Source organism: Protopterus annectens, chromosome 9.part0 (assembly GCF_019279795.1).
Source record: "Protopterus annectens isolate FY-2018-M chromosome 9.part0, PAN1.0, whole genome shotgun sequence".
NCBI lineage: Eukaryota > Metazoa > Chordata > Ceratodontiformes > Protopteridae > Protopterus > Protopterus annectens.
The window spans coordinates 1,180,222,171-1,180,241,386 of record NC_056743.1 but is presented as its reverse complement, the minus strand read 5'-3'; the positions used below and the strand labels follow the sequence as shown (position 1 = coordinate 1,180,241,386).

Sequence of the window (19,216 nt, the reverse complement as noted above, 5' to 3'; positions counted from 1 at the left end):
CTGTCTCGTCTCGATGTTAACGTCCTGTCTTGCATTTTGTCAGGCAGGACAGACTCTGAGAATGTAGTGCTTATCTGTGACAGTTCAGTTCTACAGCTGAACTGTATTTCTTTGACTGGAACTATGATATGTGGTGGTATGGGCCTGAAGTGCAGTTGTGACATTTTGCTTTGCACTTTATACAGAAGAAAAACTGCTAATGAGAGAAAAAAGATTTAGGTCTTGCTTGACAATGCTAAAACTGCCGACTAATAAATTTGCAGTTTGACAGCTCTTCTGGCAGCTGCCAAGAGCGTTATCAAAGCACACGTGTTGCCTCTCCTGACAGGATAATGGAGCTGATAATGAGATTCAGAACAATGTAATTTGACTCTGTAAAGAGTTTCTTGTTATCTGCTGTTTGGACTTTATGCAGTTATAATGGCACTATGTTTTGGAGGTTTGAAATACGGGATTATGCCGTTAAAATTAAGCGCTTTCGTCCTGTAGTCACAGTATTGCGCTGTTCATGATAATGTTCACAATCAACTTATTAGATACATTGAAACACACTTTGAACGTTATAGTTATATTTATATACTGTAAAGTGTTTGCACCTTTAAAAGGTTTTGGCGCTTTTTAACAAAGGGAGGGTATTTAAATATTTTGTGTAAATTACTTTTTATTCTTAAGAAGTCCTGAATAACTATAGGATGAAAGAGCTTAATTTTAATTGTGTATTAAATGAGATTTTGTGGAACCTTACTATGGTCTAAGTGGTCATGTGCTTTTGCCACTTCAGTTGGGTTATTAGCATTTACTAGCGGTTTACTTCTTTTGGCTTTACTAACTACAGGATTATCATCAGATCTCTGATGGAAGCCCACTTCGTGTTTGAGATGTAGATGTGGGGAAACTCACCTTGACAGAGGAGCAAAGCAAAGTTTGAGAGGTGAATCTTGAGATCCACAGCAAGAATACATAAAGACATGATCAGGGAGATTCCTAGGCCACAGCGGTAATGAAATCTGCTCAGTTTTGTGTGCGCACACGTGTATAACTGACATTACAGCCTCAGTGGTAAACCTGGGCTAACAGCCATTCAGCTGGGAAGGGGTGGGTTGTGTTCCTTAGGACATCCTCACTTTAATGTGGAGAAGGCTGGAATCTTTCTCCTGATGATCACTCATGGGTAGTAACCAGGACCCACAGCAACAGGTTTAGAAACTACTCTGGTACATATGAGCATCTTATCATGATGAGTAGAAACATGCATGGCTGCTGTCACTGCACCTCCTAGCTAAAAAAATATAGAGGGGAAAATTCCCTTGGCTTTTATACTAATGGCATCAGACCACTTACTAGCTCACAGCCCACAGTTTTCCCAGGTCTAGCCTGAAGGAAGTGATTATCTGCCTTTCTTATAAAAAAATAGACCGATTCAGCTATGGTATGTAAGACACAGAGAGGAGCAAATAGAGTTTGTGCCATCCTGGTGAATGTGCCACAGAAATTAGGTGCATCCTGGTGAAGGTACCACAGAAATAGGCTGCAAGAGTGGCTTGATGTGTGAAATGAAGAAAAAAAAAGGCCTGCTTGCAAAGGACAGCCAACAACCGAATTAAAATATTGGAAAATATTTAGTAATGTTACATATATTTAAAAAATGATAATCTGAAAAAATTCAATTCTGTGACATGGCTTCTGATCTCCCAAGAGAACATTTCTCTTAAATATGAAGGACCACTGCTAAGAACTCCCTCAATAGGTCTACTACAAATTTATGATGAGAAGGGTGCACCACTTAGTTAATGCTGTCTTCTCTAAAGAATAAATATGGGATCTGGAGCCTACTATGAAGTAACAGTGGTGTCTTACTAGTACTTAATACATGAATATAAAAGAAAAAAAAAGAAAAAAAAAATCTCATAACCCATAATCACTTATTACCACGATGGTGAGTGTCGCAGACACAAATCTGGTAAACTGTACCAATCAGTTTGCCAAGGCACCAAACACTTCGGCCTGAAAGCGTGCATGGTCCAATGAAGGACAAGGAATACTACTCTGCATACAATGACAGGGAGTAAGCGGTTACGTTAAGGCAAGTTGTCATTACATGAGGCTATCAAATACACAGCTCCTAATGCACGGACTGAGAGGAAAGGAACAACCAAAAGGGGGAGAAAAACGTCAGTTGTTTATGTCAGATCTGGCACATACTGTATGCATAACAAACAAATATTTATCAGCATGTGCAGTCAATTTAAGCATAAAAAAAAGAAAAATTAAACAGCTAAACAGACAAGACTGCCATTAAAATAATTTCCACCATATATAGAGCATGTACAGTAATTCCACTCCACAATTTACATTATATACAATAATGAAAAGGCAGCAAACATGCTAGCGAAACAAAATAATAATATTTACCTTTCTGGGAACTGTCATTATGATAGGTTCACACTTCCTTTCAAGCAACTTGTAAAACCTGAAGAAATAAAATAAATTGTTAAAGAAACTAACCACCACATGTATTTGTTGCCATTAAATAATCTGATTTTGTTTTGACTGCTGCCTGATTTCATCATTAGCATTTAAATGATTCATTTTGACATCAAAGTAAATGAAAAACCTAGCTAAAAATGTTAAAATACATGATCAAAGGTTTATTTATTTATAAATCCACTGATATTCACTTACAGTTTCCACCACACCAGGGAACATGGACGAATTGAATTTTAATGTCTGTATACCGCTTCTTACTCAAGCCGAAAAGACAAACAAACCATTTCTTACTCATCCATCCTGCAGAACCGACCTCAAATCCTGAACAACAGCACCAAAATGCCTCCCCCCGCAAGTCTAACTTCACCTTACCACAAAATATAGACCAACAGACATACACTTGATCTGTGACTGGATGGGAACAGAAAAGTCTTCTCTCAAACAATCCCCAGAAAGTACAGCTGAGTGAGTTACGCTCACATTAAAATGCTAGCTCTTTGAGAAATAAATATGGCACCAAACAAGTGACACTAGTATATATGGGGCTGTGTATCAGGCGTGTCAGGTCTGTTCATGTGAGTAATGAAATTTTGAAAAATGTTGTTTTGTTTCTATTTGAACTGCACTTTAAAGTCCAAAACTTGATATCAAACCTTTTTCAAATACTTTTGAAGGGAGCCCCCAACATCCCTACTACTAATCTAACTGTAATAGCCATGCCTCAGACTACAAAGCATATTGTCAGGCACAGAAATCCTGGATTTAGTACATATTCCCATCATTCATACTTGCCATTGTTCAGAAAAATCACATTGACAGTCCTTGGTCTTTCAACAGGCCGTCTCAGACATCAATCCAAAACTTCCCAGCGGTACTACCAGTACTAGACTTCAGCCATAGTGTTCGTATAAAATGTTATACTGATATCTCATTTTCAGAGCACAGACATTCTAAACCAGTTCTAATGAGTGATTAACGTTAGTGTGCAACACTAATGAGTGATTAACTTTAGTTTGTAACACTCAAGATAAAACTTCCTTCAAGTATGAAAAGACAACTCAATTAGTCATTTTGACTACTCCATCTAGTTCTTTAGCTGTAGTTGCTACTGCTCTATGGAACACTTCTGAAGCAAACAAGAACCCAAAGCCTAGTCTCCACAGTCTGTAACAACGCAAGATTTTGCATTCATCCTACCAGATTTGCCAAAACTACCTGCAAGCATCAAACATAAAAAGAAGACAGCATTTGGCAGAGTCATTTCAATTTTAATAGCTTGGTGTGGGTTTCTTTTTAAATCACTTGTTCAAGCTTGGAAATCATGCAGAACAAAGGCAGGATATACTTCACATCTGTTGGCATGATGTTCATCCACTCAGTTTATGCGACAAACACACATCACTTCCATATGCATCAGCTACTGCTTTAAGTGTAGTTGGTACTCTTGAAGCATGAAACACATGTACTGCCTCAAATGAAATCATGTGCTATTTAATCTGCAGACACCACAAGTCAGTAAACAATTCAGCATATAGAACAGGCATCAGGGAAAGACAAAATAAGGTTTAAAATGTATGGGAGATGTCAGATTTTCTGAGGAGATTACTGTTAAATAAACTACCTGTACAACAGCAGATGGAATAAAAGCAGCAAGAAAAAAGAAAGGATAAATATAACAATTAGAACTGGTTCAGCCTGTGTAGACAGTTATAAATATTTTGGTACAAGTGTAAAGCAGATAAGTATGATTGTTTCAAAGAATAAGCAAGATACTGTAAAGAAAACGTGAAAATACAAAAGAAACATAACAGAAAATACAGACATAATACTATTTCTTGCTGTAAATGTATAGAAGTGCAGATGTGAGGAATTATTGTATAATAAAATGATGAATTATGGTATTGTGTGAAAAAGAATATGAATGTGGTTATGGCAAAAAGGGTAGGGGATGACTGAGACACAGACAAGTATTCTATAACTCTGAGATAATCCCTAGACAGGCGCCCATATCAACTAGAAGTCAGAGCTATAGCTCACTTCTCTAGTGCAAGGTGCCTATCCCCTATCTAGCACCCCACCACCCTCAACTCTTCTTCAATTGAAGACCACAAAAAAAAAGATCCACTCTGCCCTCATTGTGTTGTGCCACTGCACCAATATCCATTCAAAACTTACACTCCTTTCCCCCTCAGCTCTTCGACTGATGCAGCAAGGCAAATGTCAGTACAGAAAAGAATGCAGGAATTGCACTTCCTGATAATGCTTCACATTACCTTGCACCTAGGGTGGCTGCTATCTTTACCCTAGCCTTGCTACATTTCTGTCAGAAGCTGAGAATAAAAAAAAAAAGAATGAACCCATGGCCTCTGCAAGATAGCAAAGAGAGTCTGTAGCCAACTTCTTAAGTGAATGCTGGTAGTGCACTCACTCTTCATCAGCAACTGTTGATCCCCTCCCCAAAAGAGGATGCACCTAGGGCAGCTGCCTCCTTCATTACACCCTAATTATAGCTCTGAGGGATGAGTACATATGTCTGTACTAATAAGTGAGGACAGAAGTGTACAAAGATAAGCAACACTGAAAAGGTATATGAAAAGAAAAAGAAATTGTAAATTAAGACAAATGTAATAAAGCTCTCCTACACTTGTAATCAGGGTAGGGATTTCAACCACAAAGAAAGGTGAACATAGAGAGGAACTGGGTTCATATAGAAGAAACAATGTCAAAATGGAATGACGTATCAGTGGCTAAAAGTAGCTTGGCTGCTGATCCTTTTGTGTCGCTGATTAATGAATAAAATGGTGATATTTAATAATGGAGCAGGTTAAAAAAATGGTTAATCTGATGGGTAAACTGCAGTCTAGTCTACTTGGGAAACAGCTATTTCTTATTTTGTAGCTATTTTTGCTCATTTACCTCAGTGACCATCTGTCCATTTCCTCAATTATCCATTTGATCCTCTGGAAGGAAAGAGCACTGTGACTCATTCCTACTATAGTTAACAGCTAAGCAGTGGAAAGCAGAGCCGGCACTCATCTGTGGCCGCAGGGTTTTTGCCTTAAGGCCATATCACTTTGTAAATGCCCAGTTCCACCCCAATGTTAAAAGCATAATGGACATCAGTGATGGAGTGTCACTCATTTCCACAATGATGTGAGCCCTCAAGGGAACCTTATTTCCTCAAGTCCTGTGGTCCTGTGGAATTGCTGGTCTTTACCAGAGATTCTGCAACAGGACCAAGTGCCTGAATATGTGCCCCACTCCCTCATCCCACTGATGATTGAAGAGACAGCAAATCTGCTTCACTCCTCTCTTCTCCCACATCAACCCCAATAGGTGACTGAACTGCTACTCTGACTTCCTGGATTATAGTCAAAGCTTCACACATCTAAGTCAGTGAAGGTAACACAGGATATAGTCACATGGTCAGAAAAGGTTGTGGAAACCCAGTACATGTAAAGGGCTGAAAGTGAAGTAATGGCAATCCTTATTCAGGGTGAAGGTGAGCTGCAATAATTCACATCTGCTGCAGTAAAGCAGTCTTTGGATCAGTAGTCCAGCCATAACCAACATATGCTGCAACACTAACCAACAACAAAATGATATTTTGCAGAGGAGAGACAGACTGTTTGCTGACTTACAAAAGCAAAGAATACAGATACAAATTTCTTCTAAACCAGAACAGACGTTTGAGCAGATTATGTTATCTGGAATCATTTGGTGCAGCTGTGGGGTTTAGCTGCATATCACACAATGTCAGTAATTCATTTGGGTACAAAGTCTCACTCTCATTTCTTCTGAAACTATTGATTTATCAACCAGACTTGTAAAAAGGTTTTTACAATCAGAAAAGACAAATGGTGGCGTGATTTTGAGATTCAGGATTTGTGTGTTCAAAACTATGGATTTTTTAAATTTCTGTAGCTGTTTAGAAGACAGTAATATAAGAATTTTTAATGCAAGGTTGCACATATGAAATAAAATGCTGAAAGACTCAAGGGAATATGGATGAGGGGTGGAAAGTATAGGATGATTTAAATGTGGAAAATGATCATGTTCCTATTGAAAACACAAATAACGTACTTGCCTGTCGACGTATCCTTATAACTTAGATATGGTAGTTAATTCCGAAGGAAGAAGAAGACTTCAGAGCAGACTGCCATTCGAACCAAAGCTTTATTCAATACTGCGTTAAGCTCTTTTATTCACTAGTCTCTGGACTTTATCAGAACAAATTGATACAACCCATCAAGTCCTTATATATCCTATCCAAACAATTATTTTACCTAATTAAACAATACACCAGTTAATCAATTAATTAATTAAGCAAACATATTCCCACCAGCAAAAGCACTTCAACTCAAAGTCAACATATTTCATATAAAAAACGAGTTATTTCCAGTATGATAAGGCTAAGGGCTTCCTATTATTTTAGTTAAGGTTGTTAGGGTAGCCTTATATTAATTTTCTTTTGCATATCTTAAATATTTACTTAAATGTACTAAGGTCTTAGTTGTGTATTTTGGCCCAGGTATGTTTGTTTTTTGTTGCAGTTCTTTGTTTTTAAATTGGCTAGGAGAGATTTTGTATATGGTATAAAAGTTTTTAATGCCTTTTGTCAATGTTTTTTATTTTCGTTTGTGTAGATTTTGTGCTACTGTTCTAGAGATGCATGTTTTTCTTTCGGCTTTTCCCGGTTAGGGGTCGCCACAGCGGAACTCCAGTCTGCTAATGATTGGCAGTAGATTTTTTTATGGGTGCCGCGGTACCAGCTCGACGCCCAACCTTCAACGAAGGCATACCCATTCTACGCATGTCTTTCGAACACCACTCGACTGCAGGGAGGACATGCAGACTCCACAAAGAAGGCGCTCCAACAGACAGTCGAATGGGAAAACCTCTTGCTATGAGGCAACAACGCTACCACTGCACCACGGCGGCTTTGTTCTAGAGATGCATATACTTTATATAAAAAAAAAAAAAAAAAAAAAAAAAACCTGTTTCTTTTTATGAAATATATTGACTTTGCATTGAAGTGTTTTTGCAGGTGGGAATGTGTTTAATTAATTAATTAATTAATTAATTAATTAATTAATTAATTAATTAATTAATTATCTAGTGCATTGTTTAATTAGGTAAATGAGTTGTTTGGAAAGGGTATATAAGGACTGGTGGGGTGCATCAATTTGTTCTGATGAAGTCCAGAGACTAGTGGACGAAAGCGCTTAACGTAGTATTGAATAAAGCTTTGGTTCAAAAGGCACTCGGCTCTGAAGTCATCTTCTTCCTTCGGAATTTACTGTTATTAGCTTTAGTAGTGCTTTTGGTATAACTTGTGTATGGTACACAAGTTTGTTACTTCTATGGGAACACTGGGAACACTAATTATTTAAGAATGCAACAAAAGGAGGTGTGAGCAATACCAGGAAAGGGGACACACTAAGCAAAATTATAAGCTTGTCTGCACTAAATGTGGGAGCACTGCTGATTTTTAGCTCGACTGTGAACAGGAATGTTTTTCACCTGGAAAATTTTATTTCTTTAATGGGCTTTCAAGATTGCTTCTTTCCAAAAAGTGTCAAAAGCTGTTGGTTTCCCTGCCATTCTGCATCACTCTGAGCAAAATTATCTTTGTCTAGGAGGATTTGCAGCCTTATCACTACGTAAGCTGTTAACTATACGTACTGCTAAACTTGCACACAGCGACAGTGGTAAAGGAAAATAACACTTCATGTGTTAATGTACTTCAGACTTGTTAAAGCCATTAAATCCATCAGCAGCTGCCCTTCCTTTGAAAAAGCAAGCATGTAAGCCTACTGTACTGTTCCATTCAGCAAGAACCCATACTGCCAACCCAAACTATTAATGTAAAAAATATATCTCGTATCAGTCATACATCCAACTGTTTTCTTTCCATACTGAACTCTAACAAAAGTACATTCAAATGCAGTTATAGCTAATGACTGCTCAGTTACAGTTTCTGTATAATAACACTGTAACACTTACCCACACAGTTGGTTGATGAAACTTGAGTGTTTCCGATACTCAGAAACACTTGGCTCAGGTCTATTCTTCTCTGTTCTCCCTCACTTCACTTCCCTCTTCTACCCCCAATTCCCACCCTCCCCTCTAAAACTACATTCATACCTACATAAAACTCTCCTATTACTACATAGAACCTTCCCCTTCCTGTCTGTATATCCACTCCAATTCTTTATACACTGAAATCACTTCCTATTATTTAATTAACTATCTGCATCCTCCTCAATTTATGTCCTACTTTTGATCTTCTTGAAATAACTATTAATAATTTTCATTACCTCCAGTAAATAAGTTGCTCATATATGTAAGTACCATCTACTCTTTTTACTTTCAAATCTCTCAAGTTTTATAACACCTACCTTACCAAGTCTACAATCCCCTAAACTTAACTATTCTACATACATCATTGGCCAGCCCTACTCGGACAAAACTGCATCCACCTTATTTAACTTATCACCCCACCTCATTTACAAATAAAAATCTGTCTACTTCAACTACTCTTTCATGCTTAAATACAATCCCAATATAAACTTGCCATTATGTCCTTTACTTGCATTACCAAATTATACCTAATCTTGGCCCATACCCCTCATCTCTACCTACCCTATATCTGTGTTCTTAAGAAACCTAAAAATCTTCTGCATTAACAACCAAAGTATAGTTAAAAAAGTAACAGAATTCCAGTCCTGGATCTCTCAATCACCTGACATTGCCATCCTCACTGAAACCTGGCTTAACCCACACAAAGACTCTGAAATTCTTCCCCCAGCCTATAATAATACATGCTGTCATGGATTAAACAAAAAGCACTGGTGGTGCAGCCATCCTATTTTCAAATCACCTTGCTTCTCTCTCTTTCTCTCATGCTTTGCCCCACCTACATTTCACCCTACAATGATATTATTTTGAAAAATGAAACTAAGCAATCATAAAAAATATTATATATCATTGCCCTGTATATCCTTCCAGGTAAAAATATCCCTATCTGGAAGACATCCATAACTGGATATCAAATTCCATATGTTATCTAACTACAATCCTTGGTGATGTTAACTCTGACTGATAGCACCTTTTAGCCTATCCCTCAAACAGCACCAACCTACCTACAGAATATCTAAAGCTGACAGCTACCACCACTGCTTATTCAATCTACATCTTGATCAACAGATCCAGTCAAGAGTCACATGTCCCATCTCGCTTCAAAAAATACATCATACCTCTTCACAAAGGTGGTAACTCCTCTGAAATAATAAAATGTAGGCCTACGCCTATTTTATCCTTCTTCTTTGAAATTCTACAAAAGTACATACATCAGCAAATCTTACAATACCTTTAAGAAAATCTACTAACATCTAGCCAACACTGTTTTCACCCACAGCATAGCACAACTGCCCCTGGTTGCCTTCTTAGATATCATCACCAAAGCTAGCGATAATAACTTGGTCTTTTTCGTTTTCAGATCTCTCCAAATCCTTTAACACAGTCTCTCAGTCCAAATTACTCCCTAAAATGTCTCCACTTGGACTGCCTAATACAATACTTAGCTGACTCAATAACTACCTTTATCAGCAACAATTTGCAAAATGTCTCTCTACGTACTCATTTTTTCTCCCAGTTAACACCAGTGAGCTCTTTCCTCAAACCTCTTCGCTTTAACATCTTTATTAACTTACATACACTCTCCCAACAGGCTGATGACTACACCCTCTTCTACACTTCACTACTCAAAAGCCCTTCAACTCCATTGAACACCGACTCTGTGAAATCCAGTTCTTCCTAAATAGAAAACCAAGCTACTAGTTCTCCAAACATCCCTAAATCCTCTCAAAAACAGCTTCAAAGTAACTTCTTTCAATCACAAAGACACAGAAGTTGTATCTCATATTACGTTATTGGACATCACAGTCGACCAACTGAAATCTGATCTTCATATAAAAACTGTATAAAAACACATCAAAACTCAGTATGCTCAACAGACCCAAAAAATAATTCATCTCCTTCACAGTCACACTGGCAAACACATACCTTCTACCTCCTTAACTGCATTTCTCACCAATTCTTAATATTCAAACTAGAGCTATGTTATAACAAGGCAGCTAAATTTGCAACCAATCTGGCATATAAATTCATCACTGTGCTGTTCTGAAATCATTAAGCTGGCTTGAATTGCCCAATTTCCTCAAGTACTCTCAACTTCTACTTGCCCACAAAATGATGTATAATCCTTTCTACTGTCCATCCACCAGTAGCATTCTCAAAGGGCATCCTCCTAACCATTTGCTCATCCGATATACATCTTCTTGAAACCCATAGACCAAAAAAACAGGACACAGTTTATACTCCTGCATAGTAGCCAGAAAGTACAGTTGTGCACACTTACCATAAATGTAGATGTTCGAGTGTATTCACTGTTGCAGCAATCACATTTGGGTTATCCCTGCCAGGGTAGCCCTCAGTCGGCCCAAATACCAGAGGCTTAGTATTTCTGCATCGGTTGCTGTTGCTTCAGGACTGATGTCAGGTCATCAGTAGTATAACGTAAGGCAGCAGACGCCATTACATCAGTTTTTCTTAACCTGTCAGGCACCCCCAAGTGGGAGCCAGGATATAGTGGAAGAAACCCCACCAGTAGAAAGTAAATACCAAAAAGTTGCTTGTAATAAGAGAGAGAGAGAAATAAAGGGGGCAGGAGGGGGGGGGGGGACCAGGACTGCAACAGTGAATACACTCAAACATCTACATTTATGGTAAGTGTACACAACTGTACTATGTTCTTTATGTTTCACTGTTGCAGTAATCACATTTGGGTTGATTCCCAAAGCTGAGGAAAAGGGTGGAGGGCAGTCAAGGAGACTGAGGGCTGGATAGGATGCCCTGCAAGACTGCAGTGGCAAAGCCTGCCCTGGATTTGGAGAAGATAGGCAAGGTGGTAATGCTTGGTGAAGGTATGAACAGATGTACTTGTTGCAGCCTCCAGGATGTCCCTGGTGGGGACTCCTCTGAGGAAAGCTGTAGAGGTGGAGTAGAGTGAGTTCTAACCCCCTTAGGGGGAGGTTTCCCGTATTGCTTGTAGCAGAAATGGATGCAGTGTGCTATCCATTTGGAAATGGTTTGTTTGGATATAGCTTTGCCCTCTGCTCCTGCAGCAAAGCTAACTGATGAGTCTTTCTGAATGATTTAGTCCTGCCTAGATAGAATCTGAGCTGTCTGTGCACATCTAGAGAGTGCAGTATTCTTTCCACCTTGTTTTGTGGGTTAGGGAAAAAGGTGGGCAAATGAATGGATCGGTTGAGAGCCACACTGGACACCACTTCTGGCATGAAGGATGGGTTAGTCCTGAGGGAGACCCTGTCAGCATGGAAAATGATGAAGAGATCTACAGCCATTAGTGCTTGTAGCTTGGATACTCTTCTTGCTGAAGTGATGGCCAGAAGCAAGGCTGTCTTCCATGAGAGAAACTTTAATTCTGCTGAAGCTGCTGGTTCAAAGGGGGGCAGGGTGAGTTAAGGTCCCAAGATGGGGTAGGTGCTCTTCTGGGTTGCCTCAAGTTGCTAGGCCCTCTGGAGGAATTGTTTGATGAGAGGATGTGAGAAAAGAGGTTGCTCAGTGCTGAAATGATCAGAGATAGCAGAAAAAAGATAGACCACTGTGTAGCAGGCTAGGTAATCCATGATGAGAGGTAGGGAGGGCTGTAACGTATCAGCTGCCTTAGCCTGGATCCAGGTGCAGAACCTTTTCCATTTGTCAGCATAAGACTTTCTAGTGCTGGGGCGTCTGGCCTCATGTATAACATCTAGAACTTGTTTACTGAGATTGGCAGCTTGTACATACATTGGTCAGTGAATAAGCCAGTCTGCCAAATTGAGGGTCTGCAATTGAGGATGCATGAATTTTCATTCCCTCTGGGTCAGGAGTGTTGGGATCTGAGGGAGATGCCATGGTGGCAGAGGGAACAGGCTGCACAGCAGTGGGTACCACTGCTGGTGTGGCCAGTCTGGGGCAATCAAGATTGCCCTTGGTTTTTCCTTCTTTCTTTTGAGCAGTACCCTGGTAATGAGAGGTAGTGGGGGAAATGCATAGATCAAGAGGTTGACCCACTGGAAAGATAGAACATCCACTTTCCAGGACCTGCAGTGAGGCTCCCTAGTGCAGAACCTGCTGAGCTGATGGTTGGAGTGGGAAGCAAAGAGGACTACCTTCAGGGTGCCCCATTTCTGAGTTATATGGGTGAAGATTCTTTGGTTTAGCTGCCACTCATGTGGGTCTAGAGGATTTCTGCTTAAGTTATCTGCCAGAGAATTTAGAGAGCCTGGCAGGAATTGTGCTAACAGGTGTAGCTGTATGACTGAGGCTGTGTGGCAAATGGTCATGGCGAGCCTGCATAGAGGGTAGGAGTGAGTCTGAAAGCTGTCAATGCGTACTGGACAGCTAGCATCTCTTTTTGGTTGATGTGCAGATGTATTTGATGTGGGCTCTATTGGTCCTGTATGCATCTGCCATTCAGTAGATAAGCCAAAGGGAAGTGCAGAGATCCTGCCCTGAAACGTAGATATTTCCTGCATGATTCCCTGATTGGAATGTGTAGACAGGCCTCTTTTAGGTCTAGGATGGCTAGCCAGGCATCCTTGGAGAGCATAGGTCGTAGCTGCTGAAGGGTGAGCATTATGAATTTTGGTATCACCAAGAAAGTGTTTAGAATGGATAAATCGAGAATGGAGGGCCAGGTGCCCTCTTTTCTGGGTAACAGGAAGAGCCTGCAGTAGAAACCTTGGCCTATATGTTCTGCAGGAACGTGCTCTATTCCCCTCATGGACAGCAGGGAAAGGACTTGCTTTTTGACCTCTGCCCACTGGTTTGGGGGGAGACCTGGGTACCCTTTTGTGGTTGGTACAGTGTGGAAAGAAAATCTGTATCCCTGGGACACTATGTTGAGGACCCAGCAGTCGTTGATAATGGTGGCCCAGGTGCTTGCGTGGAAGGAGAGTTTTCCTCCCAGGGGCAAGTGCATGTGGGCAGAGGAAGGGGGTGGAAGTGGAGAGTCATTGTGAGTTTTTACCATGAGTGGGTGGCTTTGCGCTCCCTGGTTTAGAAGTGGAGATACTCCATTGCTTTGATCTCTGCATTCCCTGTGGCTGCTGTCTGGGGGGGTTTGCTTCCCCAGGGTCTGGGCTGAATTGACCTGGAGGGGGCAGGAATGGACCAGTATTTGGAGGGGCAATGTCTACTGAACCTGGGTAGCCAGACCTGCAGGAAATCCTTAACTGTCTGCATAGATTTATGCTCCTTTTTTAAGACCTCCTCTGCCTTGGTGCCAAATAAGTTGTCTATGTGCAAGGATGCATCCAATAGTTTAGATTTGACATGGTCTGGCAAGGGCTATTCCTTAAGCCAAACATGCCTTCTAAGGACAAAACCGGTGACTGCTGCCCTGCAAGATACTTCTAGGGCATCAAAATCACAGTGTAAGGTGTACTTAGTTACTTGACTTGCAGAATGCATTAAGTCTTGCAACTCTATTTTCTGCACAAGCAGGAAAAGTTGATATTTTTTATTTGAGGAATTCCATGGTATGCTGCTGGAATTTTAGCATATGGAACTGACAATTTAGTGCTCTAATAGCAAGAGTAGCAGACGTGTATACTTTTTTACCTCACCTATCTAATGCTCGGGAATCCCTAGATGAGGGGGTGGGATTCCTAGCAGAAGTTACTTTAATTCCTTTAGGCCCTTGGGAAATAACCTCAGGGTCAGCAGTAGGATTTTTGAAAAGAAATTTGAGAGAGTCAGGGACTCTGTTTTCCCGGGAGTGGGAGGGAGGCTGTCAGGAGTTAAACTAGATTCCATGAAAACATCATCCACAACATCTAGGACAGGAGGAATGGCCAGGGGTCTGGTGCTGTGGAAGATCTAAAAATTCCCTAAGTCTCTTTTTAGACTGAGGGTGTCCTGACATCCCCATTGGAAATGTCCCTTAAAGTATGAAGGATTTCCCCAAAGGAAAAATCTTCGAGAGGAGAGGCTGAAGGAATGTATTCCCTCTGCATCAGAATCCTCATAAGCAGGGAGGGGTTGCATGCCTTCATATTCGGAGTCATCGGACTCCTGTTCAGATAAGACTACTGGGGACAAATCTCTTTCTTTTGGAAGGGGTAGCTTGGCTTCCCCCCTGATCAACATTATAAGGTCTTCCACCATTTTAAGCATTTGAGACTGAGCCAAGGAAGCAGGTACTTGAGATGGGGTCATCGGTTTCTTGGGTGTGGTTCGTACCCTGGGCCTTAGAAACTCGGCAGTTTTCGAAAGAACAGAAGATGCAAAAGATGTCGTCGGTTTGTGTCAAGAATCGGTAGTGCAAAGTACTTCCTCGGAAGCCAGTGCCTGCTCAGCAACTCCGGACACATCCAAGGTAGAGACAACCACAAGATCCTTAGTCAAGGAAGAGTTTTGCAGCATACCAGACTCTGAAAGGGTCTTGGTAGCGGCCTGCGAATCCACAGAAGTGGGCATCAGGGGTTGCAAAAGCGCCTCACTGAGGACCGGAGAACTGACAACTAGCTTAATGGAAGTGTTGGTAGGTTTGAACCTGTGCAGTCTTGTCTCTGTCTTTATCCTTACTTTTTCTGGAAGAACTGATGTCGGATGGCTTACCGAAGCCATATCGGAAACTAAGGACTGAGAGCAAAAATCTCTAGCTATAATAAGTGCCCGAAGACGTATAGTTCTGGCAATGAACAAAGCACAAAAGCGACAGCGGGGGACGTCTTTGTCTGGGCCTAAGCAACTGACACAGTAAAAATGAAAGTCTCGGTGTGGTATTATTTGCTTTCCACAGGCGAGACAATTGTTAACTTTTTCTGACATTGGTTAGAGCAAGAAAAAAAGATCCCCAATGGGGTACTTAGCTTTAGAAGACTTCAACTTCAATTCAGAAAACGAAACTCCGGTAGCGGCCGACCAGCACTCGTGCAAACAGCTTCTGCTTTGGGCTCCTCAGTAAGAAAGACTGACGTAATGGCGTCGGCTGCCTTACTTTATACTACTGACGACCTGACGTCAGTCCTGAAGTGACAACAACCGACGCAGAAATACTAAGCCTCTGGTATTCTGGCCGAATGAGGGCTACCCTGGCAGGGATAACCCAAATGTGACGACTGCAACAGTGAAACACGAACAACATCCTATAACAAGATTCCTGTGGACATTTGATCAACAACTACAAGTCACGTTTTTAAGTATACCCCAAAGGAATACTGTCTGAACTCCGGGCTGTGTACTTGCCTTTCTCCAGATTAAACTGTCCCTTTTATTTTCCTCTTCCTATATTCTCTTACAGTCTCTCTCTCTTCCCTTTCTCCTCCATATTACTTTCTCATTACAATCTATTATACATCCACTATCTCTTTTTCTGCACTTGGGCACCTTCCCTTTTTTCTCTCTTACTTCCTTCTATATCATCATCAATAAATCTTTTACCCTCTTCTTCTCATTACTTGTACCTTTTTTGGCCTATAATATTTTTTGCATGTCTCTGATGTAATCATGCTATTTCTTCTCCTGATCTTACTTGTATAATTTAATGCAACTTCTTTTACTACTTATACATTTCCAAGATCCTACATATGTGTATGTGTGTATAAACAACTCTGAGATCACACCACAGTGGGGAAAAGGGCAAATTTCCTTATGTGGCCAACTAGTTCCTTTCCCTATGTAAACTCTTCACTGATGTGAACATTCGCTGAAGTGAACATTTGATGGTTGTTGTTCGATAAACAAAGATTAGCTGAAGTGAACCTTTGATGAACTACTACAGACCCATATATATATATATATATATATATATATATATATATATATATATATATATATATATATATACACATACATACACAGATATATATATATATATATATATATATAGATATATCTCTATATATAGATATATCTCTATATACACACACACACACAATGTATACACATACATACATTACACACATACACACAAATATATACACACGCACACACACACACACACACACACACACACACACACACACACACACGTAAGAAGCAATGCTCTATGATGAAGAAGGCAAGAAAGAGCAACAAGAAACGGTGACTACAAGTGAAAACAGAGCCAACAGACAGTAAATTATGAGACTTTGCTATGGATACATGCACAAGGATACAGACTACAAATAAGTTTGAAATGTTAAATGTTGAAGAACCTGCAATGGCTCCTGTTAGTAACCTTAAAAAATGATGAAATAAAACAAATTGCAAGAACAGTAACATCAAGAAAATTTAAAAGTTTAAAACATTAAACATGAAAATGGAGAAATTAAAAATAATATGGTCATTAAATATAAAAGATGACGAAAAAAATAAGATTAGTAATGAGCTGGTGTAAAAGCTAATCACATGAGAGTGTGTGTTTAACAAAAGCAAGGTTACATGAAAATGCACAGAGACTAAATTAAAGCACTGAGCAAGCTAACAGCATACTGGACTAGACGGCCAGAAGAATGTTCTGGAATTGTGGTAATTCTGAATAAGAAATGATCTGACACTAACATTGCAACACAGCACAGCCAGGGAGATGCTTTATTATTGATACAAGCTGTGACACCTATGCACTGGCCCAGTAATAAATGAGCCTCATTCCTCACCACCGGCAACAGTAGGGGAAGTACATACTGGGTGGATGACAAGTACACACGCAGTAAAGTGCAATTTCCCTTAAGAGTACACAGAGTTCACAGTCAGTCTGGGGCTGATTTTTCCCTCTTTGTCCAGATCCCCAATAAGACTCCCCACTCGCACAGCTATAGAGCTGAGATCTCAGCTGAGTGGCCAAGCTAAGATCTCCAGCACCCCCTCTGTCTAACCAGTGCTTCGTGTCCCTGCCCAAGTAGCTGACACACACACTTTGAAATTTGATTTACACACACACACACACACACACACACACACACACACACACACACACACACACACACACGGGAAGGCTGGCACAGGTTTACTAGCTATGCCCCTTCTTCCCAGACTATAAGGTAGTTATCATTGCCGCCAGCCATCTCTTTATCAGCTACTTTAAGGCCCTTCGCAAAGGGTGTCCAGTCTTACTGTGTAATGTTACTATTAATCCAAATGGTAGTTTGACCAAGAGACAAGGCTATTAGGAGTGGCCTCACAATGTCACCAAACAGATATGCAAGTACTCTCAGAGCTTAAATATCTTAAACAGACCAGCCACAGTTGAAATGTTTAAATATATTCAATTAAATATATAATAAATAATAAAAGAACAAGAAAATAGTATAGCCTCACAGTAACTTCAGAGTTCAAAATCACAAGAAATATTTAAAACAACATTGCAGGATAGTCTCCAATAAATACAGAAAACATCTAAACTAATTTTTGCTATATTCCCAGCTATAGCTAAAAGAATTACTATACTCTAGAAACTATTACAGCAAGACAAGTGTGGTGAATGGATCTTCTAGCTGATGATGTTGTCAGGTCAAAAGACAGATACAAAATGCCCTCTCTCAATCATTCTCTCTCTGTCTCTCAGAGAGTTCTTAAATTAATATCAAATATTAATGCTGGGTTAGCTTGGATAACATCACCTTTTTTCACCTGACTTTAGTTCCCAAGCTAAACACCCATTGTCAGAAACTATCAGCATTTTGGTATTTCCCTGTAAAAAATACATCTCTCTCAGATCTGCTGGAAGATACAAAACAATAAAACACTTACAAACTAATACAGAAGGCACCCTAGTTCTAGACATCCTGTGTCCTTGCTGCATTGAAACTAACTTTTATAGCGCAATCATAAAACAATTTAATTTCAACTATTTTCTTGAAGTTTTGCAAGTTAACCCTCTATGTTCTATTTCCCACTGTTAAAACATATACATTTACACAATTTGCAATGGTTTATATACATTTCTGTTCTAAGTGAGCAGGGCATGCTGAGGTTACACTTTAGCTTAGTAAACAACATACAGTTCTAACACAGTTGTAGCACAAGCATCTTACATGAAAGCATGTTGGCATTCACAAATGACACAACAGCTTACAAACTTCCAGCTAGCTGGGCTGGCAGCATTTCCCTTTGTCACCCCCCCCCTGAAAACTCAAGCTCGTTTTTCAAGTGACCCTTGAGAAGCACTGCTTGAGTGGGTGAGCCTATTTGGGTATACCTTACCCCATTCCCTCTCTTGAGATTCCAGCTGCACTGTTCCATCACATGCCTTGCAACCCTAGGCTCCACAACAGTAATTTGGGATTTGGCTGGCTGGCTACCTGTAGCCATAGATCCCCCTCAGACTCCTCCTGCCTTGTACTACAAATACTTAGCACCAGGGTCTCCCCATTGTTGTAAGGTTTTATCATGTTAACATGGTAGTTTGAGCCCCTGACTAGCAGTTCTTCTGTGTAGTTAACATCACTGACCTTCCTTACCACCTTGAAAGGTCCCTCCCAAACTGCCTGCAGCTTGTTGCTGTCTGACAGGAATGAGAACCATAACCTCCTGCCCTACAGCATACTCTCTAACTCGAGCATTCCTGTCAAACTAGACATTTTTCTGCTGCTAGGATTCTGCCAGGTTCTCCTGGGCCAAGCATATGAGTTCCCCAAGCCTTGTCCTGAGGTTTAGGACATATGCCACAACAGAC

The 19,216-nt window shown here is 40.3% G+C and overlaps 1 protein-coding gene across 2 annotated transcripts in view; it reads right to left on the bottom strand.

The window, feature by feature from the left end:
• Positions 1–19,216, bottom strand: part of CORO1B (coronin 1B) — a 626,540-nt gene that overhangs the window by 66,585 nt on the left and 540,739 nt on the right. For both annotated transcript variants that reach the window (XM_044084070.1, XM_044084068.1), the window contains exon 9: positions 2,413–2,470. In XM_044084070.1, coding sequence (XP_043940005.1) covers positions 2,413–2,470 — 58 coding nt within the window. The remainder of the gene's footprint in view (positions 1–2,412; positions 2,471–19,216) is intronic.